General features: G+C 49.3%; 1 protein-coding gene across 4 annotated transcripts; it reads left to right on the top strand.

The window, feature by feature from the left end:
* The first annotated feature begins 4,511 nt into the window (after nt 1–4,511).
* Nucleotides 4,512–14,765, top strand: CDC25B (cell division cycle 25B). 4 transcript variants are annotated; one of them, XM_043479783.1, is made up of 16 exons: nt 4,920–5,602; nt 6,397–6,503; nt 7,126–7,177; nt 8,946–8,987; nt 9,142–9,178; nt 9,405–9,527; nt 9,633–9,755; nt 9,947–10,081; nt 10,534–10,614; nt 10,733–10,912; nt 11,081–11,176; nt 11,890–11,952; nt 12,095–12,193; nt 12,383–12,516; nt 13,220–13,331; nt 13,486–14,765. In XM_043479783.1, the coding sequence occupies exons 1-16, from the start codon at nt 5,403–5,405 to the stop codon at nt 13,624–13,626; spliced, it is 1,725 nt and encodes a 574-aa protein (XP_043335718.1). In that variant the 5' UTR covers nt 4,920–5,402; the 3' UTR covers nt 13,627–14,765. The 4 variants fall into 4 exon arrangements, with proteins under 4 accessions (XP_043335721.1, XP_043335718.1, XP_043335719.1 ...); XM_043479786.1 differs by lacking the exons at nt 4,920–5,602; nt 6,397–6,503 and adding an exon at nt 4,512–4,829; XM_043479785.1 differs by lacking the exon at nt 6,397–6,503 and having other exon boundaries at nt 4,924–5,602.
* The last annotated feature ends 11,839 nt before the right edge of the window (nt 14,766–26,604 follow it).

The following is a 26,604-nucleotide window of genomic DNA, read 5'->3' as shown; positions in this document are numbered from 1 at the left end:
GTGGTGGCTTCTTTTGTTGCAGAGCATGAGCTTCAGTAGTTGCCGAGTGTGGGCTCTGGGGCACAGGGGCTCAGTAGTTGTATTGTGTGGGCTTAGTTGCTCCATGGCATGTGGAATCTTCTGGGACAGGGAACCAGAACCCGTGTTCCCTGTGTTGGCCGGAAGATTCTAATCCACTGTACCACCATGTTCTTTTAATGAATCTAAAAATTATACCTGTTCTTTGGAAGATATTTTAAAATACAGAAAAATTTTAGGATAAACCATTTAATTACCATTCATTCCACCACTCCGAGAATACCCTTGTAGGATACTTAGCTGTGCATATTGTTTTTAATGGGACCACACTTGGCATAATATTTCAGCCCATAGTATAAATATTTTCTCATGTCAATATGTGCATCAGTGAGATTCAAAATTCTTTTAGTCTAGGAACCCTTTCTTTAAGAGACCATTTTCCAAAAGCCCAGTGGGTAATCATTCCATTATCAGTGGAAAATTCTTAAAGAAATGGGAATACCAAACCACCTTACCTTCCTCCTAAGAAACCTGTATGCAGGTCAAGAAACAATAGGACTGGACATGGAACAACAGACTGGTTCCAAATTGAGAAAGGGGTACATCACGGCTGTATATTGTCACCCTGCTTATTTAACTTATACGGAGAGTACATCATGTGAAATGCTGGGCTGGATGAAGCACAGGCTGGAATCAAGATTGCTGGGAGAAATATCAATAACCTCAGCTATGCAGATGACACCACCCTTATGGCAGAAAGCAAAGAAGAACTGAAGAGCCTCTTGATGAAGGTGAAAGAGGAGAGTGAAAAGGCTGGCTTGACACTCAACATTCAAAAAAACTAAAAACAAAGATATGGCATCCAGTCACATCCACTCCATGGCAAATGGATGGGGTAACAGTGGAAACAGTGACAGACTTTATTTTCTTCGGCTCCAAAATCACTGTGGATGGTGACTGCAGCCTTGAAATTAAAAGACGCTTGCTCCTTGGAAGAAAAGCTATGACAAACCTAGACAGCATATTAAAAAGCAGAGACATTATTTTGCAAAGGCCCATCTAGTCAAGGCTATGGTTTTTCCAGTAGTCATGTATGGATGTGAGAGTTGGACTATAAAAAAGCTGAGTGCCGAGGAATTGATGCTTTGGAACAGTGGTGTTGGAGACAACTCTTGAGAGTCCCTTGGACTGCAAGGAGATCAAACCAGTCAATCCTAAAGGAAATCAACCCTGAATTTTCATTGGAAGGGCTGATGCTGAAGCTGAAGCTCCAATACTTTGGCTTCCTGATGCAAAGAGCTGACATATTGGAAAAGAACCTGATGCTGGGAAAGGTTGAAGGCAGGAGGAGAAGGGGGATGACAGAGGATGAGATGGTTGGATGGCATCACCGACTCCATGGACATGAATGCCAGTGAGTTCCGTGAGATGGTGAAGGACAGGGAAGCCTAGCATGCAGCAGTCCATGGGGTCGCCGAGTCAGACACAGCTGAGTGACTGAACAACAAGGATTATACGGCCTGCCAGGTGCCAAACATCCCTCCCCTCCCCATACCTGTTCTCTTTAGATGCTTCATGTATTGCACAGTGTAGGGGAACCACCCTCATTGCCCTAGGCCTCTATTGAAGGACACTCAGCTTGCTCTTCATTTTTCATTGTTATTCAATATTATAAACATACATCTGTATGTACTTATATCATCTTAAGAGAAATTTCTAGAGGTAGGATACTGGGGTTAGAGAGACCAAGCTCGGGCTCGGGCCTATTTGAGGTACTGGGAGACGGGAGAAGCAAATGGTCTGCTACCTGTTCTTCAAAAACTCAGTCAGCTTCAGCAAATGAGATTTAGGAAAAGGAAAAGAAGATTTCAATAAAGTCTGTTCTGTCCAGCAGTTTCTCTTTAGGAATTCATTCTGTGCATATCTGTTGCATCATTTAAAAGCTAACAAATGTACAGCATTAGGAAATTGAGTAAATATATCTTCAAATAAAAGAAAGCAAGGTATAAAACACTGTTTTATATACTATTTGTAGATTTATAAAAATATGGTCATACAGTTGAATATATAGATACACACTGTCCACTAAGCCCATGAGGTTACTGAGCACTTGAAATATGGCAGTTCCAAATTGAGATGTGCTGTGTGTGTAAGATGCACATTGGACTTTGAAGGCTTAGTATCAGAAAAAAAGTATGTAAAACATTTCATTAACAATTTTTATATTGATAACATGTTGATATGATAACTTTAAAAACCCATTACATTAGGGACTTCCCTGGTGGTCGCTAGCAAAGTAATGCTCAAAATTATCCAAGTGAGGTTTCAATAGTGCATGAACTGAAAACTTCCAGATGTTCAAGCTGGATTTAGAAAAGACAGAGGAACCAAAGATCAAATTGCCAGCTTCTGTTGGATCATAGAAAAAGCAAGAGAGTTCCAGAAAAACATCTACTTCTGCTTTATTGACTATGCCAAAGCCTTTGACTGTGTGGATCACAATAAACTGTGGAAAATTCTTAAAGAGATGGGAATACCAGATCACCTGACCTGCCTCCTAAGAAATCTGTATGCAGGTCAAGAAGCAACAGTTAGAACTGGACATGGAACAATGGACTGGTTCCAAACTGGAAAGGAGTATGTCAAGGCTGTATATTGTCACCCTGCTTATATAACATATGCACAGTACGTCATGCAAAATGCCAGGCTGGATGAAGCACAAGCTGTAATCCAGATTGCTAGGAAAAATATCAATAACCTCAGATATGCAGATGACATCACCCTTATGGCAGAAAGTGAAGAGCAAATCAAGAGCCTCTTGATGAAAATGAAAGAGGAGAGTGAAAAAGCTGACTTAACATTCAACATTCAAAAAACAAAGATCATGGCATCCAGTCCCATCACTTCATGGCAAATAAATGGAGTAACAATGGAAACAATGACAGACTTTATTTTCTTGGGCTCCAAAATCACTGCAGATGGTGACTGCAGCCACGAAATTAAAAGACGCTTGCTCCTTGAAAGAAAAGCTATGAGAAACCTTGAGAGCCTATTAAAAAGCAGAGACATTACTTTGTGGACAAAGGTCCATCTAGTCAAAGCTATGGTTTTTCCAGTAGTCATGTATGGATGTGAGAGTTGGACCATAAGGAAAGCTGAGTGCGAAGAATTGATGACTTTGAACTGTGGTGTTGGAGAACACTCTTGAGAGTCCCTTGGACTGCAAGGAGATCAAACTAGTCAATCCTAAAGGAAATCAATCCTGAATATTCATTGGAAAAACTGATGCTGAAGTGGAAGCTCCAATACTTTGGCCACCTCATGAGAACTGACTCACTGGAAAAGACCCTGATGCTGGGAAAGATGGAAGGCAGGCAGAGAAGGGGATGACAGAGGATGAGATGGTTGGAAGGCATCACTGACTCAATGGACATGAGTTTGAGCAAGATCTGGGAGATGGTGATGGACAGGGAAGCTTGGCGTGCTGCAGTCCATGGGGTCACAAAGAGTTGGACATGGCTGAGCGACTGAACTGACTGACTGGTGGTCCCTGTGGCTGGGACTCCACACTCCCAATGTGTAGGGGTGATAGTATTGGTCCCTGGTTGGGGACCTGGATCCTACATGCCATGGCTGAAGATCCTGCATGCCACAGCAAAGATCCAAGATCCCAAGTGCGCCAATTGAGAGCTTGCATAACCAAATAAATAACTAAAAATATTAAAAAGTTCTCAAGCTGAAATTAAAAACAATATATTAGGCTAAATAAAATATTAAAGTTTCATCTGTTTCTTGTTACTTTTTTAAATGTGCCTACTAGAAAATTTTAAATTACCTATGTGTCTCCCATATTGTTTCTATTGGTTAGGACTGTTTAGACTAAACTCGGGAAGAATATGCAACACATTCACTATAGTAACTGGGGAAGAGTCCTGAAGATTTGTCTGGGGTTCATGATCTATTTTTGTCACATTCCCACCCTCCTCATCCCTCTCAGATGGGACTAGGGTCTTCTCATTCCCTCTTCCATGTTTCTCCTAGCCTGCCCCAGTCCCCAGTGCCAGGCCCTCCTTTCTGCCACCCCCTCCCACCCCCTGCTACTGTGCCAGCATTCTTGAGCTGTGACCTGATAAGCTGGAGGCCACCTCTTCCCTGGGAAGATGGGGTGCAAAACCAGCTTACTCCCCACTAGCTTTTGAGTGCAGCCTTCCCACCACAGTCAAGGACAGCAAGCTCACTGGCAGGTGATCAGATAATTAGAAGATGCTCAGTTAAAACTAGTGACAAATTCAGCCTCCCTGATCAAAGAAACACCAATTAAACATTGGCACCAAGTTAGCCAAATCATCAATAGGCATTCCATAACTGGGTTCTGAGACTGCTGACACCCTCCTTTGTCCTCACTGCCAAAACTCACGACTAGACCAATCAGAGCCTCCTCTGGAGCTGCCGGAAGAAACTGGGCGGCTTGGGATCACATCTAACCGGGGACCCCCGGAAACACTGTCTAGTTATGTGTCGGCCCCCACCGCGGGTCCACCTCCAGCACTGGGGGCTCCCCGTGGGAATTACTCTGGGGGCCGCCCCAGGAGCTGCCAGTCGCGGGGTCAGGGAAGCTGGGAGAGTAGATGTACCTAGGGTGAATCTCCACTCCACCATCTGCACAATCATGTGACCTTGAACGAGTTAATGAACTTCTCTACGCCTCATCGTCTCTGTCGGTAAAGTGGAACGGCGAACACAGACCGCATTGCACAACTGTATTCCGCAGATTCTTGGAATGGAGGCTCTCATGATGCCAGCCGGTACTTGTAAGTGATGTTAAAGGGCGGGGTCCCTCTGAGGCTACTCTAAGAAGTTCTTGTATCTCCTGAGGCCTTATTCGCTAGGGGTGGGGGGTTGGTAGCTCCAAACCACATACTGAGAATCGGAATTTGAGAAGCCCGGCTCCTTAAACCTTGGCTGGGAAGGAGTGCGAGGGTTAATTCCTCGATTTCTCCACCCGACCCTAAGCCTGGAACTGGGATAGGCCGGGGTGGTCCAGCCTCCGCGCCTTCCACCACACTGGCCCCGCCCTCTGTCCCGCCTCTCTTCTTTACTGCGCCCCCATTGGCGGCGTCCGGCGGCGCGGCCGCTGTTATTTTTCGAATATATAAGGAGGTGGAGGTGGCAGCCTCTGCTAGAGGCTTCCTGGGCTGGTGGCCTGTCCCCGTATCCCTCCTCCCTTCCCCACCCTCCCCACTTCCCTCTCCTCTCTCGCTCCTGCCCCGTTGCTCTTCCTCCCTCCCTTCCCCTCCACCCCGGGCCGGCTCCCTACCTCGTCCAGGCCAGCTGTGCCCGGCGTCTGTTGGTCGCCCTACGCCAGGCCCGCCCGCCCCACCTCGATGGAGCTGCCCCAGCCGGAGCTCGTGGCAGGCTCGGCTCTCAGTCCGGCCGGCATGCGCGGTGGCGCCCAGCGTCCTGGCCACCTCCCGGGCCTCCGGCTGGGGGCTCATGGCCTCCTGGGGTCTCCGGAGCGCGCGGCCGCTTCCTCGCCGGTCACCACCCTCACCCAGACTATGCACCACCTCGCTGGGCTCGGCAGGTAGGGGGCCCCAGGGATGCTCGGTGTGGGGTGGGAGGCCCGCACTAGGGTTTGGTCCCAGGCCTGTCGGGAACCCGGCATGGGTGCCGAACGGAGAGGCATCCCAGACACAGCCTGCTTCAGGGCTCAGGACCAAGCTGTGCTGCTCACACCCTCCAAGTGACTTGTTCTTGGCTGCCACAAGCCTCTGGAGACCCTCTTCCCCACCTCCACCATGCTGCCTCCCTAATCTTGGCTCAAATCTCCACCATTTTGCCCCAGGCAGGGGATCCTGAGCGTGGAGGGGGAATTTGAGGGTGGTCCTGTTCCCTCCATCCTCAGTTCTTTCCTGGGGTAAAGGGGTTAAACACTGGTCCTGTTCCCTGAGCAAGTCTGCAGCTCCAGGCTGGGTTGTCCTTGAAGCAATAAAGACCAAAGGCTTGGCCATTCCTCCAGAAAGGCTTGTGGGTGGGCAGGGACCTGAAGAGTTTAGGGGATGGCCCTCTAGGGCTGTCTGCTGCCCCACCATTCCCCAGGATGGCCCAACCCACCTCCTTGCTCTTGCCCTGGGTTCACATTCCCTGCACCCAGGAGAACCTTTAATCAATCAACAAAGAGAAGACACTTAGGGCCTCTGTAGAAGGCCTGAGAAGAGGGTAGATCCTTGATGCCATTACCTCCCTGGGACAGTGCAGTGACTGGCAGGGCCCTTCAGAGGTTGGGGGGGCTGGCGGTGTTGGTGGGAACATGGGCCAGCCAGCCCTTGAGCCCCACATTTACCTTTCTCCTTCCCTGGGTCCCTGCTCCCTTCCCAGCGAGACCCCAAAGAGTCAGGTAGGCAACCTGCTCACATGCCTATCCCTGTCCCGTCGGGCGTCTGAATCCTCCCTGTCGTCTGAGTCCTCTGAATCTTCTGATGCAGGTGAGGCCCAGGGGTGCCAGGGGAGTTTGGGGGGCTGCCTGAGCCTCCCCACTTCCCTCCTGATCAGACTAACATCCTCACCACAACCTGATGGGACCCCAGCAGCCTCCCCCTGCTCACTTCTGGTGGGGCATACCACACCCAGCATAGACTGGCTGAGCAAGGCGGGTGCTGGGTGGGGTCTTCTCAGGGAGATGAGATCTTACTATTTAAAACTAGGTGCAGAAGTCCTAAACCACAGCCCAACCTGGGAGGCAATTAGGCTGAAAGTCTGTCATTTTATAACATTCACTTGCCTTCAGCTTTAACTTTCATTAAAAGCTGTAATCTCTTCTAGAACAAATTATTTTAAATCAGTTCAAGAAAAATGCTTAGCCAAATTTTGGTTTAAAGCCTAAACTTTAGGCTTTATAGTTTCCATAGTAATAGGTGATTCCATAGTAAATAGGGGATAGAGCCCTGTGTAACTTGGCAATGTGTCAGCCCTTGGGGTCTATGGACCTGTATCAAGACCTAAGATAAAAACAGGTTTTTCCCCCTTCTCTGAATAGGGTTGGGACATGGTAGGGAAAAGTGTGCAGGAAATGCCACCACTTTCAAACCAAGGCACTCTGTCTCTCAGGTCTGTGCATGGACTCTCCCAGCCCTATGGACCCCAACATGGCAGAGCAGACGTGAGTAGAGAAGAGGGACCACATGGTCAAGGAGGGGAACCTGCCCTTAAAAATCTTAGTTCCACCCTAAACTCACTAGGGGAGCTTGGAGAGCAGACAGACCTCTTTGAACCCTCATATAGGGGCATTAATTGACCTTCCCATGTACTGGATTTCTGCTTGTCTCAGGGAAGGGTCTACTATCATGGGAGCAGCTTAGAATGGGTTCAGGACCAGGGTGGAAGGAACAGTAGCCACAGGGAGCCTCTTGCGGGAATACAGGACTGTATGTGCCCTTTCTGCCTATACACATTTTTTTTTTTCCTGTGAATTATCACAATTTTAAAATATGGTCCAACTAATTCAAAGTTTTTAATTTACTCTAGGCCAAACAAAACAGTTCCTGCAAGCTGGTTTGGCTCTTGGCCCTCCTATCACTAACCACTGGTTTCAGTGACATTTCACCCGCTGGCCAACCCTTGGACCAGGCCCTTTGTGAAGGAGAGTGGAGAAGTTGGGGGGCTCTGCTCAACACAGTTCTCTGCTTCTTGGTTGTGGGGCATGAGTAGTACCTTCCAGAGCACAGCTGTTCCATCCAGCTGTTCAGGCCCCAGCAGGGAGAGCAGCTGTCAGGCCTTCCTGGGAACAGCAGGCATCCCCAGCCTGGGCTGAGGGACTGTGGATTTGGGTTTAGGGCGGTGGCTCTCTTTCCTCCCATTGCCTTTGATCAGACTGGGCTGGGCTGCAGGTTTGTTCATAAACAGGAAATGGGGAGAGCATTGGGTGGTGGTGTGGGGACCGCAGGTTGGGTTTTGATGATAACACAGAGCTGTCCCTGCTTTACCCCTAGGGCCCAGGTGCAGACTGAAAACCAAGCCAATTAAATTGGTCATCCTGGTGCCAGGTTGGCTGCATACAGCCACCCTGCCCCACCTGGATGGGGCAGGGAGGGTGCCCATCCTCTTGACACTTTAGCCCTCAGTTTCCCACCACCAACACTGCACCTGCCTTAACGGTTACACAGAAAGAAGTGTGTGTGTGTGTGTGTGTGTGTGTGTGTGTACACATAGACACACAAAAGCCCTGCCTGGCAGGTGGTCCCTAGTAACATAGCTAGGCTCAGAAAGAACATCTGTTGGAATTCTTTGCCTGCTGGCCTCTTCTAAGGCAGGAGGGGGGAGGGGTGTGGGACAGAGGCTGGGTCCTAAAATTCCACAGGAGGGAGGAGAGGTTATGACCTTGAACATTTGTCACTAGGGGGTCTGACATGGCAGACCAGGGCTGATCCAGGGGCACACTGAACCAGGCCCCTGTCCTGGAGGAGCCAGGACTATCCCACACAAGGGGAGGGAAGCCCTGCCTTGCTGGTATCCAGGCCCTGGAGACACCCCCATTTTCAGGACAAGGCCTGTCATGGGATGGATGAATGCCTTTCCTGGCAGCCATATGGCCCTGCTGAGGTGATTTGCATACAGGTGGAAGGCCTGTGGGCAGGCTGGTGAGACCGTTGCCTTGGTAACTCCTCAGCTACCCAGAGACCTACCCCAGCTGTCTCTGTCACTGCCATTCTTCGGGCCTCTTCCATTTAGGGCAGCTTTTAAAATCCCAGGCTGCCTCTTATCTCCCTCTTCCCCTATACCTGGGCCCTGATGGGTGCTGCATTCTTCCTACCTCCTCTTTCCCCTGGCCACAAGGCTCCCCTGGGCCTTGTGGACTGAGGACCAAAGGCTGGGGATAGGCAATGGGCTGTGAGGAGACCTAGGTTGAATGGGACCCTTCTCTGTCCTAGGTTTGAACAGGCCATCCAGGCAGCCAGCCGAGTTATTCGAAAGTAAGTGCTTTGGCCTTCACTGCACAGGCTCCCCTGCCCCGTGTGGGTGGTAGAGGCCCCAGGATGTACGGGGCTCTGTGGTGGAGGGCACCCTGCATATTCTCCATCACAGCCTGACTCTCCAGCCCTGAGGTGTCCTTGTTTCCTTCTGCAGTGAGCAGTTTGCCATCCGACGTTTCCAGTCCTTGCCGGTGAGTGTCCTCTGAGGCCCACTGGGAGACTTGGGCCTGCTGGCCAGGATTGTAGGGGGCAGGAGGGACCTGGATTGGTTCTCAGAGGGTGGACTTGAAGCAGTTGGGGGTCCCTTGTCTGGCTATGGGAGCTGGGGGAGTTGGAGCTGGGATGGGAGGAGGTAGGGCCTGGGCTGGCACTTGAGGAATGCAGCCTTCTGTACCTACTGCCCTCCTGGCTCTCTAGGGGAGGCTTCTGGGCCACAGTCCTGTGCTACGGAACATCACCAACTCCCAAGCGTCTGGCACCTGGAGGAAGAGTGAGGCGTGTGACCAAGCTGCCCACGGCTCTGGGGAGGACAAAGAGAATGTGCGTTTCCAGAAGGCCAGAGTCGAAGCACTTCAGGGAGAGAGGGGGGCTCACTGGAGTGTTTTCTGGCATTTGATCATGCACCCCCCTCCGTATTGCCCACAGGATGGATTTGTCTTCAAGATGCCGGGGAAACCCACACATCCCAGCCACTCCCGTGCTCTTGGGGAGTGGGCCAGCCGCAGAGAAGCCTTTGCCCAGAGGCCAAGCTCGGCTCCCGACCTGATGGTATACCAGGAGAGCTGACCCATGCAGGGCAGGCATGCACGCAGGGCAGGTGCCTGTGAAGGCAGCCTGGGGAACTTGGGGGTGATCCTGAGCCCTGAGGCAGTGGGAATCTTATTTCTCAGAAGGTTAGGGTGGAGACTTGTCTCAGGGCCCCATGTTGAGTCTCCTCTGTCTGTTCGTCACCCATGCAGTGTCTCACCCCTGAGCGGAAGATGGAAGTAGAGGAGCTGATCCCCCTGGCCCGATGCCACTTTTCTCTGACCCCCTCCACAGGGGCTGTTGAGGAAGACGATGGATTCGTGGATATCCTGGAGACTGACTTAAAGGTAAACAGCCTTGCCTTGTCAGGGCCCCTGCCTCTCCCCTCCTGAGATCTCCTGAAAGAGGTAAGCTCTGAGCTCCTACAGTAAGACTATGACCTCATTTCAATGTCAGAAGAAGAACTGGAGGTAACTGAGTCACAGCCTGACCTCTGGCCAATCAGAGAAGAGGAAGTGGCTGGTGCTGCAGTGGAGGGTGGATGGGCAGGGCAAAGGGAAGACTGGTCTTCCTGCATCGCCATGCTTCTCATATCTACGCAAGTCCCTCCGGCGAGTGGGGCCCTGCAGTTTCCTGGTCCTGGGGGCTGCCCTGTGTGGAGGTGTGAGCAGGGTCACCAAGGGCGGTTGGCCTGGAGTTTTGCTGGGAGAACTGGGAAAACTGCCCTGGAGGACTCGGGGCCTTAGGGGTTGGACCTGTGCCTGCGAGTGTGACCATACCCTTGCTGATCTGGCCTCAGGAGAATGATGTAGTTCCCCCAGGCATGGAGAGCCTCATTAGCGCCCCACTGGTCAAGACCTCAGAAAAGGAGGAGGAACAGGTGAGCCCCTGGAGAGGCCCCTCAAAACTTGGGAGTGGTGGGGCCCTACCCTCTGAGTGAGACTGGGATGGAAAGCAGGGGCTAGGAACGCTGACCCCGGACCTACTGCCTCTGCCAGGACCTCATCATGTACAGCAAGTGCCAGCGGCTCTTCCGCTCTCCGTCCATGCCCTGCGGTGTGATCCGGCCCATCCTCAAGAGGCTGGAGCGCCCGCAGGACCGGGATCTGCCTGTACAGAACAAGCGGAGAAGGAGCGTGACCCCTCCAGAGGAGGAGCTGCGGGAGGCTGAGGAACCTGTGAGTACCCTCCCCCCGGGCTGGGCTGCCACCCTCCAAGTCCACCCTGTAAGCCCTTCTCAGCTGGATTTGTAGAGGGGGGCAGGGTGCAAGGAAGGGAGATATTAACCAGATGGGGCACTGAGGGGACAGCCTCACCCCTGACCCTGGCTGCCACTTGCCTCACAGAAAGCCCGCATTCTCCGCTCAAAGTCTCTGTGTCATGACGAGATTGAGAATATCCTGGACAGTGACCACCGAGAACTGATCGGGGATTACTCCAAGGTACCAGCAGTGGGACCCTCAGGAGGCTTGGTCCCTTACCATGTGGCCCCTGAATGCAGCAACTACTTCAGTGACTCCCACTCTCCCAGAAGCCCCTCATTTTGTCCTTTGCATCTTATCCTATATTCTCACCCAGACTCCTCTCTCTGGCTCTCTTTGATCTCCTCTCAAACCTGTCCAGGGCATCAATGGTATCTCCACCTTGGAGAAGATTTCCATCTTGTTTGGAGCCTCCTGGGGCCTGTTTGGCAAAGCATGGGGGCAGGAGGCATGAAGGGTTCATATCCTCTGCTCCCCACCTTCATTTCCCCTTGGAAGGTTGTTTTCTGGGGATCAGACCCCAGAGGCACTTCTTGGTTGCTCTGGGAACCAGAGCTTAATTTGAAAATCAAAGCAGATACTTCCCTGGTGGTCCAGTGGCTAAGACTCCACACTGCCAATGCAGGGGACCCAGGTTGGATCCCTGGTCAGGAAACTAGATCCCACATGGTGCAACTAAGAGTTCACGTGCTGCAAAAAATCCCACATGCAGCAGTGAAGATCAAAGATTCCATGCAACTAAGACCAGATGCAGCCAAATAAAACAAATAAATAAATATTTTTTTAAAAAAAGGGAAAGTCAAGCAAGTTTGGCTTTCAGACTTGAGGAAAAATTCATTTTTCTCAGGTTCCTGCTCTTGCCAATGTCACTGTCTCTCTCCCCTTCCCTTCAGGCCTTCCTCCTACAGACTGTGGATGGAAAACACCAAGACCTCAAATACATCTCACCAGAAATGGTATGCAGGGATGAGCTATTTTTCGGTGCCTTTGGGACTTCTGTTTGCTTGTTAACCTCCCCTGGAGTCAGGCTACGAGCGCTGGGTCAGCCCCTGCCTGCCAGCCTGAACCGCTGGGACCCACCTCCGCGGCCTCCTGCAGGTGGTGGCTCTGCTGACAGGCAAGTTCAGCCACATCGTGGAGAAGTTTGTGATTGTCGACTGCAGATACCCCTATGAGTATGAAGGCGGGCACATCAAGGTGAGTCAGGGTGACGGGAGAGGCCCTGAAGACTCATCCAGTTCTGTCCTTCCTCTGCCCAGAGGAGGCGCCCTCTCCTGGGGTAGGATCTGCCCTTCAAGAGGTGGAGTCACTCATCTGAAAGATGGGGACCGCACAGGGCAGGGTCCGCCGCGCACACCTGCGGCCTGACCTCTGCTTCTCTGGCAGACGGCTGTGAACCTGCCGCTGGAACGGGATGCCGAGACCTTCCTGCTGCAGAGCCCCATCACACCCTGCAACCTGGATAAGAGAGTCATCCTCATTTTCCACTGTGAATTTTCATCTGAGCGGGGCCCCCGCATGTGAGTCCCGGCTCCGCCCAGCCAGCGAGTGCTGCTCCTCACCTTCCCTGTTTCGGCTTTCGGGTGCTGGAACCATCCAGTGGCCAAGAGGCGCGAGCCCAGCCCTGGTCCCTCCTTGACCTGGGCCTCTTATCTCACCTTGGAGCTTGGAGCAGACCTTATCCCTGCTTCCCCGTGCATGGCACCGTCCTCCTGTCTCCTCTCATCCTTTCCGTCAGGCCTCCCATCTTCCCTCTGTCCATTGCTGCCATCCCCACAAAACCTAATTCTACCTCTCCAATGGTGTCCTTAAAATCCAAAGGCCCTGTCCCAGTCCTCAGTGATGCTGACCCTTCCAGGGTTCGATTGTTCTTTCCTCTCTCCATCTCCTCACCAAGCCTTGTCCAGACCTTCTGACTCTTACCTCTTGAACTTGGTTCACTTGTCTCCCTTCTGCCTCCACTTTCCTGGCCCAGAAGAAATGTCTCGGACAGAGATTGTGTAACTGTCTTCAAAGGACACAGAGCCCCTTTGATTTGCTTTTTTCTGTTTCCCCAACCTCTTGTGTACCCAGTTAGCCGGACTGAACTAAAAGTGTTCTTGTGGCTGACATTCCTGCACCCAAGCCTTCTGTGGTTCCCAGAGGAGTGGGTGCAGGGAGCAGGTCCCCTGATACATCCCACTGCACACCCAGCTCTCACCCCCGAATCCCTACTGGTCCCAGGTGCCGTTTCATCAGGGAACGAGACAGAGCCTCCAATGACTACCCCAGCCTCTACTATCCTGAGATGTATATCCTCAAAGGCGGCTACAAGGACTTCTTCCCACAGCACCCGGTACCACGGATGGGGGTGGCCATAGCCTCCCTGGGAGGGTTGGGCTACAGGGAAAGGGGTTGACCAGGCAGTAGCCCTCGGATAAGGGAGGACGGGGTCCTCCCTGAAGTTGCCCAGTACCCCATGTTGATTGCCCCATCCCATCCTGCCCTAGACCTTCTGTGAGCCTCAAGACTACCGGCCCATGAACCATGAGGACTTCAAGGATGAACTGAAGACCTTCCGCCTCAAGACACGCAGCTGGGCTGGCGAGCGGAGCCGGCGAGAGCTCTGCAGCCGCCTGCAGGACCAGTGAAGGGCCAGCAACTGTCCCACCCGCCTTCCTTGCTTTGTGCGGCCTGGCCATCAGCCGCCCTGTGGTCTCCGGGGCTGAGGGTCTGCTGTCCAGGGAAAAGACAGTGAGGGCGTCCTGTCTGTCTGCACCAGCCCTGATCCTCTGTCTCACTCCAGTCATGTTCCAAATCCTAGTGACACCCCCACCCTCACCCCGGGAGAGCCCAGCCTGCTGACTAAGTGAAATTGGATTAAGTCTAGCTCAAAGGAAGTATTTGTGTCTAACAGGAGCCTTTTTGGTGTTTTTTTCTTCCTTGTTTAGGTTAACCCTTTGTCTTCCTGTATTCGGAAAAGCCTCTTTTTTTCTAAGAGCTTTGTTTATATGTATGTGGCTGAGAGAAAGCTCCAGCCTCCTAGGAGGAGCCACTGCTACCCTCGGAATTAGCACTGTGTCCCAGGTGCTAACACACTCCTAAGTATGTGTGCTACACTCCCCTTTCTCCTTCCCGTCTCTCCATGTGAACATCTCTAGCACAGGCATGAGCTCTTCCTCCTTCCTGTTTCAGTGTTAGTTGTATGTTTGATCTCTCTTTTTTTCCATCTCAGGATAGTTACAGGCTAAGGTTTAGGTTTTCCCTGTCCAGTTGTTAAAGATACAAACATTCATAACCCACTTGGGCCTGGCTTCTGTGGCTCGGAAAGGGATGTTATTATCCATGGAGGCCCCTGGGTGAGGGTTAAGGCCTGCATCCTGAGCCCACTGGAAACCTAGCCCTCACTGCTGTGAACCCTGGGGCCTGAACCCATGTCAGAACTTGCTACTGTCTCGTCACGGACGGACAGTTGGACGAATGGACGTGTGGATGGATGGTGGATGCATGGATGGCCATAGACCCACAATGCCTTGTCCACAAACCACTGAACTGAAAGCATTTCAGTGAGCGTGACTGCCTGCAGCAGGAGTATACATGTGCCTGTCTGTGTGGACAATATCTTTACACTTTAAGATTTGGAGATATTCAAAAGGAAATGTCATGGAAGCAGCTAAACTAAGGCCAGCCACCTCTGGATTCTGAATCTTGGGAAATGGGCAGGGCTTCTTGAAGGCTCTGCTGAGTCATCTGGAAGGGTCTTGGTTCAATAAAGCACTGAGCAAGTTGAGTAAGTAGCATTGTATCCTGTTGAGCCCTTAATAAGACTATGGCAGACCCTAATGGTGGAATACAGCAGAGGCAAGTCACCGGATTGGGGCTGGAAGACTCCTGGGGAGGTGGCCTCATACCCTCTTCCCAAGTCTTGCCAAGATTTTGGATTCAGCCTCCCTGTTTCCCTCATCTGGCTTCTTAAGCACTTCTGGGGTCTACCTTCCTAAACTAGCCCTCTGTTCCTAAATTCTGCACCAAGAAGGCAAGAATGATGTCATCAAGTCTGTTCCCTACAACTGTCAGTGGCTCACCATTGTCTTCAGAATCTTAAAAGTCTCATAGCCCTTTAGGACCTAGACCCTCTCCTGCCTCATTCCTCACCTCTTGCTGAATTAAATCCCCCATAGTTGCTGTTCACATTTCCTTGTCCTTGCATCTGCAATATTACGCTCAGGAATGCTCTCCCCAATCTGTTATTTCTCAATTTCAAATTCAATTTCAAATATTAATTCTTCCCAGAAGCCTCCCTGCTCTATTAGGGAAATGACTTTCATTATCCCCAGCACTCAGCAAAGGTTCCACCACTTAGGAAGTGCCAAGGTCAAGGTAAAAGAGTGGGAAAGGGCCGATCTGGGAGAACCAGAAACCTGGATGTGTCAGGAAATCCCCTTGGAATACCACAGCAAACTACTCTCCCCCACACCAACCCAAATATGAGCTATGATGGTAGGGGCTCCTTTGCAAATGTACAACTAAGACACTTATAAGACACACAGTGCTCACACAACATGTCAAGTGTCATTCCCACTTTTTGTTAAAGTTCTACCTTGCCATGATTATTTACTCCATTCTGCAGATGGGAAAACAGGCTGTTTCTTGCCAGAGCAGGAAGAAGGGACTTGAGAGTCCTAGGCTGAGTCTAAAGGACACTTACCCTGTCTCTAACTTGTCCCCCCCCCGACCCCAAGTTTCTTAAGCTCCTTTGTCTTCAATCTTGGTCTTGAGCCTGCTGCAAGGGCACAATAGGTGGGAGGGATGATATTGGGGGATGCTGGGCTTCTACTCAGGAAGTGTAGCCCAGAAGGCCCCTCCACTGAGCAGGCAGCTGGCACCAAGCCAGCCTTCTCTGGGCGAGGGGATTTGTCCCAGAAAAGGGGAACTACTTGTGCAGACCCCTGAGAAAGAGGAAGTAGAGGGAGAGGAGAGAGAGTGAGCCCTGGGCACAGTTCTACTGAGATTTGCCTGCCCCACCCTGAGTGCTCAAGTGACCTGGTTTTATGAGGAGGAAGGCCCCTGGGTACTCAAAGGGCACTCACCTGCCCCAAGCCACACAGCAGATACAAGCAGAGTAGGTATTCCAGCTGCCTGGGACTTTCACTCTTCACCTTCCCACCTCCCTACGAGGCAAGAAGGTGGGGCTAGGCTGCCTGGCTTCTGCTCTAAGCGTCCTCTTACCACCCTGGCCATGTGGATCAGATCACAGGGGGAGGAGAAAGCAATGGGGGGGAGTGTCTTAACACCGCCCAGACTGAGCTAGGCGCTGTCAGCTGTGGCCACCTCTGCCCCGCTCATAACCCATCATAGTCGGTTGTGATCACTTAGTCTGCCCCCAGACACTTTTACCTAGTGTCTCCTAAGCACACCAGGTCATACATTTAGCTCATTTTGCAGGGGAAACAAGAGGAAGGGACCTTGATCAAGTGAGGACAAGAGTCTTCCCTCAGAGAAGGCCTTGGTGCCTGGGCCTGGTAGACAGGGTGCTAGGGTTCACCTCTCCAATTTGGGTTGGGCCAAGACCTCCCTGTCCTGGGAATTTCATAGGATAGGGCAGAGGTGCTGCAGTCCCTACCAGGAAGAGAAGCTATAACTTTATTCCTGGATGATCAAAAAGAGGGGTGGATCAGGCAAGGAAGCAGTTTAAAATCCTGGGCTGTCAGCCAGTTTTAAAGGTTGTTTTGCTTATGCCAAGTCAGGGCAGGAATTCCCACCTCTGGCTAGGAGCCTGGGAGCAGCCACATGCAGCCTACTCACATGCTTTAAGAGTCACACAGGAGCCTGTGCTAGACCTGACAGAATCAAGGGGCTGGGGATCATTGGATTTGCTTGCTATTTGTCATTTGCAATGACAATTTAAAAAATGTTTTCTTTTTAAATTGGGGAAAGACTGACATTTCCTCAAAGGTACATATCTTAAACATAGGGCACAGATGTGAGAAGGTACCACACAGCATCCCAGAAGGTTTCCTCCTGCTCTCTCCCAGTTACCCACACCACTAGTTGACCTCAATTGTAGTAGATTAGTTTTACCTGTTCTTGAGCTTCATATACTTTTGTGTCTGACTATTTTCACTCAGCCGGATAAGGCAATGGCAACCCACTCCAGTACTCTTGCCTGGAAAATCCCATGGACGGAGGAGCCTGGTAGGCTGCAGTCCACGGGGCTGCGAAGAGTTGGACACGACTGAGCGACTTTACTTTCACTTTTCACTTGCCTTCATTGGAGAAGGAAATGGCAACCCACTCCAGTGTTCTTGCCTGGAGAATCCCAGGGACAGTGGAGCCTGGTGGGCTGCCATCTATGGGGTAGCATAGAGTCGGACATGACTGAAGTGACTTAGCAGCAGTATTTTCACTCAGCATAATGATTTGAGGTCCATCCTGTTTCTTTTACTAATAGTTTATTCTCACTGTATGGATATATTCCTAAATTGAATTATTTGTTCTACTTTTTTTCTTCTGGCCTTTAAATGTTGGGGGTTTGGGGGCTTGCCATGCATCTTGTAGGATCTTAGTTACCCAACCAGGAATTGAACCTGAGCCATGGCAGTGAAAGAGCGGAGTCCTAATCACTGGATGCCAGGGAATTCCCTGGCATTTATTTGTTTATTTATTTGGATGCACCGGGTCTTAGTTGTAGGATCTAGTTTCCGACCAGGGGTTGAACCTGGGCCCCCTGTATTGGGAGCATGGAGTCAGTCACTGGACCACCAGGGAAGTCCCTCCCTAGTCTTTAAATCTTTTAAAAATTAAAGCGAAGATTTACTCTTTTGTGTATATATTTCTGTGAGTTTTGACGAATGTACAGTTTAGTAACTGCCACCACAATTAAGATATAGAACATTTTCATTCTGCCCTTAGATTATTTGAGACTATTTGAAAATGTGATGGAACTATACCAGGGGTGGAACTGTTGGATCATAGCGTGTGTATTTTCCACATAGTTCTCCAAGGTTGCCATACCAACTTATCTCCCACCAGCTGTGTCTGAGAGTTTTGTTGCCCCATATTTTCATTAGGATTGGTAAATTTTCATTTCTCTCTTAACCAGAAAATGTGATTGTTTATAGCAAAGAGCTCTGTTCACTGTCCAGTGCTGCATGCACCTACATACTGTGGTATGGCGGTAGCAGGAATTTCAGCCTGTTTTCTGACTCTCCTATGTTGAAAGACTAATCTTAGTCTTAATTTTTTCTCAAGTCAGATTCTTTAAAAAGTTAAAGTGACTCTTTAGGTCACTGGCTTGTAGGTCACTGGCTTGAGTCCATCCAGTGACCACAGCTCACAGCCATCTAGAAAACTTAATGATTTTTTAGAAGTCTTTATCCCTGAGATTGAACACACAAGCACCCTACTTTCCAGAAGCAATAAAACTGTTGGTACAGAAAGGAAGGATGTTTAGACAAGAAGGTCTGTAGCAATGTGGAATCTGGAAACAATCAGGAGAGGGAAGTTGAGCAATGATGGAGAAGTTGCTGTTCTGCAGCCTTGAAATTCATGCATTGAGAGAATGTTGGATAATGTAAAGTTACTCAGCCTATTGTTCAAAAGAGACAGTTGGTTATGAGACAGAAGCTAAGAAGCATTCCCACCCAACCCACACAGGAGTTTGTGTGGATGCCAAGCAGTGCTGCTAGGATTGGCTCCTCCCCCACCCTGCCCACACCAGCACTCACACCCTGGGGAAGGGTGGTGACCGCAGCTGCCAGGCTCTGAGTCACCCAGGCCTGGGGCAGCGGGAAGGGAAGGGGCCTCACGTGGCTGGGTCTGAGCTGCCTCGTGGGGCCTCCTGGCTCTTAGCCCTGCAGGAAGAGCAGCCTTTTGAAAGGACAAATCACAGACTGCCTAGTCCTCCTGGAGCCCAGCCAAACATGGGGCCTGGGGCTCCCTGAGGGAAGGGTGCTGGAAGGGGCCTTCTGGGTTGGGGTTGGGAATACCAGGGAAGGAGGTTATCCAAATGGGGTAGGAAGGGAGCTCCCAGGGTTAGATTATTGCGGGTAAGCAGGGCTGGGGTTATGGCCTCTAGGAGTTGGAGGTGGGGGCTGACTGTCTCTGTGGTGACCCTGAGGGGATGGGGGAGAAGGGGACACATGGGGAGGGCATGTGTGACCCTGAAATTTGTGGACAAGGACACCTCACTCAGTACATATGTAGCATCAGGAAAGTTCCTTGATCTCAGTGCCTCAATTTCCTCATCTGCAAAATGGAGATAGTAAAGCCCCTCCATCAAAGGCTTGTGAATTGGATCGAATGAGTTGGTGAGAACAGGGCCTGCCTATACCAAGTGCCATACAAGAGTCTGCTATGGCTGCTATTACTTAGAGTCAACATGGGGATTACAAGACCAGGTGGGTAAAAAGGATAATCCTAAAAATATTTAATTAAAAGAAAGGGGCCAACTTGAGGGTTTGAGCCTTTTCTGCACATGGACATGCCCCTGGGTGATGGATTACAAAGGAAAAGCCTAGATGCTCTGTGTAGGAGACTGTTGTCCTACTGCACCAGAGAAGCAGTTAGGAGGCTGTGGATGGGGCTTGGTACAGACGAAGAGGGAGCTGTCTGATGACCCACATAGGGCAAGTCATCTCTGAGATGGCCCAGGGAGGTGAAGGGGGATGGAAGTATAAGGCTTGCCTTACTTTGGTCTTCTTTATTCCACGGCAACCATATCCACTCAATCTCAGCCTACCTGAACTCTCAGTAAATCTCTTCCTCTTAGTTTCCTCCTCTACAATTTGAGAAACAGCTAAAAATTCTTGAAAGTGAAAGTGTAGTCGCTAAGTCATGTCCGACTCTTTGTAACCCCATGGTCTGTAGCCTGCCAGGCTCCTCTGTCCATGGAGTTCTCCAGGCAAGCATACTGGCGTGGATTGCCATTCCCTTCTCCAGGGGATCTCCTCAACCCAGGGATCAAACCCAGGTTTCCCACATTGCAGGCAGATTCTTTACTGTCTGAGCCGTCAGGGACATTCTTATTAAACATTAAAAAAATCTCAGACATTATTAAAAAAAATCTTAAAAAATCAATCAATCAATCAATCTACTGCCTGGGGCTGGCAGATTCCATGGAACTGCCTTCCCTTCAACCAGATGTAGGTGATGGCTCAACTGGTCTGGCCTGAGGTCTCAGGGTTTGTAAAGACCATCAGTAAGCGTTCCCAGCTGTCTTGGGGTGGGTTTCCTCTGTCCCGGGAGGTGTGCAAGCAGAACCTGGGGGTTGGTCCTGATGTCTGGGAGAAGCCAGCCTGCCCCTCAGTGTTTCAGGACCCTGCAGTGGCTTGGGTGAGTGGGGAATGGAGACTGCTGTCCAAATTGAGTATCAGTCACCACGTGCATCCTGGTGGTGGGCATCAGGGGGGATAGGAAGGGGAAAACACAAGGCTGCCTGCCACTGTGGGGCAGGCCTCACCCGGAAGTAGGCAGAGAGCAGTGGAAAGTGGGAGTGTGGGGAAGGGCTTCAGGCAAACCCCCCAAATCAGAGGGCCACAGAGAAGAGCAGAGCTAGGGATCAGGGTAATGGGCATCTCTGCCCACAGCCAGAGTAGGGGAAGGGGAAATGATGGGAAAGTAGCTGGTCGCTGCTAGACAGGTGAGTAAGGACTCAAATCCAGCCAGCTGCTTCCTTCAAGTTCCTCTAATTTTTTTATAGTGCTTTATTTATTTCAGTTTTTTTATAATTGATTTACCATGTTGTGTTAGTTTCTGGTATATAGCAAAATGATCCAGTTATGTATATTTTATATATATATATATATTCTTTTTCATTCTATTCCATTGTAGTTTATTACAGGGTACTGAATTGTAGTATTTTATTTCACTTTTCTTCTTCTGAAACTGCCTCCAGACCAGAAGGTTCCACCTGCTTTCCAGTACTGACCAAGTTTCCAGTTTCTGACACCTTCTCCTATCCTGCTGCTGCATTAATGTTTGTCAACATTTACTGAGTGCTATGTGTCAGGCTCCACTCTGTCCACTTCACATGTTGCCTCACTTAACTCATTTGAGTTAGGCTATACCTGATAGACTGCTTAATAGATCATAGCCTCGTTGTGGTAAGTAAGTAAGTAGGTGTTAGTTGCTCAGTCGTGCCTGACTCTTTGTGACCCCATGGACTGCAACCCACCAGGCTTCTGTGTCCATGAGATTTTCTAGGTAAGGATACTGGAGTGGGTTGCCATTTCCTTCTCCAGGGGATCTTCCCAACCCAGGGATTGAACCCGGGTCTCCTGTACTACAGGCAGATTCTTTACCAACTGAGCTACAAGGGAAGCCCCGTTGTGGTAAAGGGGTTTGCATAACTCAATGAAGCAATAGGCCATGCCAGGAAGGACAACCCAAGATGGATGAGTTACAGAGAACAGTTCTGACAAAATGTGGTCCACTGGAGGAGGAAATGGCAACCCACTCTAGTATTCTTACTGAAGAATCCCATAAACAATATGAAAAGGCAAAAAGATATGATACTGGAAGATGAGCCCCATAGATTGGAAGGTGTCCGATATGCTACTGGAGCAAAGCAGACGGCAATTACTAATAGCTTCAGAAAGAAAGAAGTGGCTGGGCCAAAGTGGAAATGACGCTTAGTTGTGGATATGCCTGGTGATGAAAGGAAAGTCTGATGCTGTAAAGGACAGTATTGTCCTGGAATGTTAGATCTATGAATCAAGGTAAATTGGAGGTGGTCAAGCAGGAGATGGCAAGATTGAAGTGAACTATTGACATCTTAGTGAACTATAAGTAAAATGGATGAGAACAGGCATATTTAATTCAGATGACCATTATATCTACCACTGTGGGCAAGAATCCCTTAGAAGAAATGGAGTGGCCCTCATAGTCAACAAAAGAGTACAAAATGCAGTATTTGGGTGCAGTCTCAAAAATGACAGAATGTCTCAGTTTGTTTCCAAGGCAAATCATTCAACTTCACAGTAATCCAAGTCTTTGTCCCAACCATTAATGCTGAGGAAGCTGATGTTGAACAGTTCTATGAAGACCTACAAGACCTTCTAGAATTACCACCAAAAAAAATATCCTTTTCATCATAGGAAATTGGAATGCAAAAGTAGGAAGTCAAGAGATACCTGAAATAATAGGCAAGTTTGGCCTTAGAGTATAAAATGAAGCAGAGAAAGGATAACAGAGTTTTGTCAAGAGAACATACTGGTCATTGCAAACACTCTCTCCCAACAACATAAGAGATGACTCTACACATGGACATCACCAGACGGTCAATACCAAAATCAGACTGTGTTCTTTGCAGCTGAAGATGGAGAAGCTCTATTCAGTCAGCAAAAACAAGACCTGGAGCTGACTGTCATTCAGATCATAAGCTCCATATTGCAAAATTCAGGCTTAAACTGGAGAAAGTAGGAAAAACCACTAGGCCATTCAAGTATGACTTAAATCTAATTCCTTATGATTATACAGTGGAGGGGATGAATAGATTCAAGGGATTAGACCCAGTAGAGAGAGTGCTTGAAGAACTATGGACAGGAAGTTCTTAACATTGTATAGGAGGCAGTGACCAAAACCATCCAAAAGGAAAAGGAATACTAGAAGGCAAAATGGTTGTCTGAGGAGGATTTACAAATAGCAGAGGAAAGGAAGGAAGTGAAAGGCGAGGGAGAAAGGGAAAGATATACCAAACTGAATGCAAAGTTTCATAGAAAAGGAGAGACAGGAAGGCCTTCTTAAATGAACAATATAAAGAAATAGAAGGAAATAATAGAATGGGAAAGACTAGAGCTCTCTCCAAGAAAATTGGATACATTAAGGAAACATTTCATGCAAGGATGGACATGACAAAGGACAGAAATGGTAAGGAAGGACCTAACAGAAGCAAAAGAGATTAAGAAGAGGCAGCAAGAATATACAGAACCATACAGAATGAATATACAGAAGAATATACAGAATATAAGACCAAAAAGGTCTTAATGACCTGGATAACCACAGTGGTGTGGTCACTCACACAGAGCCAGATATCTTGGAGTGTGAAGTCAAGTGGGCCTTAGGAAACATTCAGTTCAGTTCAGCCACTCAGTCGTGTCTGACTCTTTATGACCCCATGGACTGCAGCACGCCAGGCTTCCCTGTCCACCAGCAACTCCTGGAACTTGCTCAAACTGATATCCATTGAGTCGGTGATGCCATCCAACCATTTCATCCTCTGTCTTCCCCTTCTCCTGCCTTCAATCTTTCCCAGCATCAGGGTCTTTTCCAGTGAGTCAGTTCTTCGCATCAGGTGGCCAAAGTATTGGGGCTTCAGCTTCAACATCAGTCCTTCCAATGAATGAATATTCAGGACTGATTTCCTTTAGGCTTGACTGGTAGAAAGCATTAAATAAACAACACTAGTAGAGGTGACAGAATTCCAGCTGAGCTATTTCACATCTTAAAAGATGATGCTGTTAAAGTGCTGTACTCAATATACCTGCAAATTTGGAAAACTCAGCAGTGGCCATAAGACTAGAAAAAGTTTTCATTCCAATCCCAAAGAAGGACAATGGCAAAGAATGATCAAACTGCTGTACATCTGTGTGCATTTCACAAGCTAGTGAGGTTATATTCAACACCCATCAAGCTAGGCTTCAGCAGTATGTGAACTGAGAATTTCCAGATATACAAGCTGGGTTTAGAAAAGGCAGGGGAACCAGAGATAAAATTGTCAACATTCACTGGATCGTGAAGAAAGCAAAGCAATTCCAGAAAAATATCTACTTCTGCTTCATTCATTACGCTATCATCTTTGACTTTGTGGATCATAACAAACTGGAAAATTCTCAGAGAGATTAGAGCACCAGATCACCTCGCTGGTCTCCTGAGAACCTGTATTCAGGTCAATAAGTAACAGAACTGGACATAGACGAATGGACTGGTTCAAAATTGGAAAAGTATTATGACAAGGCTGTATATTGTCAGCCTGCTTATTTAATTTATATGCAGAGTACATCATACGAAATGCCAGGCTGGATGAATCATAAGCTGGAATCAAGATTGCCAGCAGAAATATCAAAAACCTCAGGTATGCAAATGATACCACTCTAATGGCAGAAACCAAAAAGGAACTAAAGAGCCTCTTGATGAAAGTGAAAAAGGAGAGTGAAAAAGCTGGCTTGAAATGCAACATTCAAAAAACTAAGATCATGGCATCCAGTCCCATAACTTCATGGCCAATAGGAAGGGAAAAAGTGGAAACAGTGATAGATTTTTATTTTCTTGGGCTCCAAAATCACTGCAGACAGAGACTGCAGCTATGAAATTAAAAGATGCTTACTCCTTGGAAGGAAAGGACAAACCTAGACAGCTATTAAAAAGCAGAGACATCACTTTTTCAATAAAGGTCCGTATGTTCAAAGCTATGGTTCTTCCAGTAGTCATGTATGGATGTGAGAGTTGGACCATAAAGAAAGCTGAGTGTCGCAGAAGTGATGCTTTCGAACTGTGGTGTTGGAGAAGACTCTTGAGAGTCCCTTGGACAACAAAATCAAACCAGTTAATCCTAAAGGAAATCAACCCTGAATATTCATTGGAAGGACTGAGGCTGAAGCTGAAACTCCAATATTTTGGCTACATGATGGGAAGAGCTGACTCACTGGAAAAAACCCTGATGCTGGAAAAGATTGAAGGCAGGAGGAGAAGGGGATGACAGAGGATGAGATGGTTAGATAGCATCACAGATTCAGTAGACATGAATTTGAGCAACTCACGCAGATAGTGGAGGACAGGGTAGCCTGGAGTGCTGCAGTCCATGGGACTGCAAAGATTCGTACACAACTGAACAGCAGCATCTAACAGAAACCCCACACGGCAGTTGAACAAAATAAATATATGTGCTCCTCATTCAGCAAGAAGTTTCTGCTGTGTCTTTGGGGACCCAGGCCTCTTCCTGCCTCACTGTCTCAGCACCTTGCTTTGCCCTTGGGGGCACAAGTTGGCCTATGACACAAGCTACCAAAAGTTGAAAATGGCATCTGAGCCTGCCATACTTACCTTGACACCACCTCCATCTGGGTCGCCCCTGACCTCCAGAAGCTCAGCCCAGCTTCTCACTGCTGTCTCCTCCATGTACCTCACACTAGCCTGGGACCTGGAATGGACTTACTGCTCAAGGAGTGGACAGAGGCCCCAGTAGTGTGTTCCAGATGTCAGTTGGCCCCCAGCAAACAGTGCCCTCTCTCAGCTCTTTGCTGTAATCAGCTGGCAGACATGAGTCCTGGCTGAGAGTGATAGGGACCAGGAACTGAGCCAACATCATCCCAGTCTATTGGCTGAAGTCCCACTATCTCTGGGATTGCCCCTCCACATACAAAAATGTTTACATATTGCATCTGTGACCAGAATGCCCACATACTCTGGCCAGTACTCAGGCCATCTCCTCTAGCCTCCTTCTCTGCCTCTTTGCCTGAGTCCTATGGCCAGAGGAGCCCAGTCTGCACACCAGGTTCTCTGCCTGAGCTGCACTGTCCTTCTTTCTTCAGTCACCAAGGAGTGTGTTTGGCCCTGGTGACTGAAACTGGGCATCACAGCCAGGGTGTATCCCATAGGAGACATCAGCACCCTGGGCAGACCCTCACAGTGGGTGTAAATGGGACAGCAGACTGCATGCGCAGTCTAGAAGGAAGGCTTCCCCTAAGTTTTGGTCTGAGTACCTTTCAAAGGGCTAATAAAGGGGAGGGAAGGGCAGGCCAGGCCGAGGGAATAAGCAGTGTGGGGTTCTGAAGCACAGAACATATCTGGGTAGGTTGCAGCAGTTGACCTGCCAGGAAGTAAAATGATTATGTGTGGAGAGGCAGGGGGCTGGGGAGACCAGGACAAGCCACGTGGCCCAGAGAAGTCTTGCAGGGCCCCAAACACTGCTAGGCCAAGACTCCAATAGGAAAGTACTTAAACACACACACACACGTGCACACATGCTTTTTAACATATATTTATTTGGCTGCACCAGGTCTTAGTTGCAGCACATGAGATCTAGTTTCCTAACCAGGGATGGAACCCAGACCCCCGCATTAGGAGCACCGAGTCTTGGTCACTGGACCACCAGAGAAGTCCCCTATATATACTTTTGATAGCCTCCCTCAAAGAGGGGGCAAGGAAGAAGCTTGTTAGAGGCAGGAGTGTGAAAGGAAAAATTAATCGGTCTACAAAATCCTATGGGGCTTCACTGGGGCCCAATAAAATGACTGAACTGTCAGTGACAGCTGGAAACAGGATTGGGACCGCACTTTCAATCGGTCTACTCCAAGCCAAGCCCTAGTCTTCCCCCCCACCCCCAAACCCCTGCCGCCAACCCACCTCAAGCCCTAGTCTTAACTCATCGGAGGTACCTACAACATAGAAGCCCCGTTCCCTCAACTGCCTAAATATGCTTATTTTCCCCCAAGCCTTCATTCTCTGGGCCAAAACCCAGTAACCTGAATTTTAACAGGTGCCCCCAAGATTCCCTGGGGCTTCCCTGGTGGCTCAGAGGGTAAAGAATCCGCCTGCAACGCGGGAGTCCTGGGTTCGATCCCTGGGTTGGCAAGATCCCCTGGAGGAGGGCATGACAACTCACTCCAGTATCCTTGCCTGGAGAATCCCCA

The sequence above is a fragment of the Cervus canadensis genome, chromosome 10, assembly GCF_019320065.1.
Source record: "Cervus canadensis isolate Bull #8, Minnesota chromosome 10, ASM1932006v1, whole genome shotgun sequence".
Taxonomy (NCBI): domain Eukaryota; kingdom Metazoa; phylum Chordata; class Mammalia; order Artiodactyla; family Cervidae; genus Cervus; species Cervus canadensis.
This window is presented reverse-complemented; position numbering and strand designations above follow the sequence as displayed.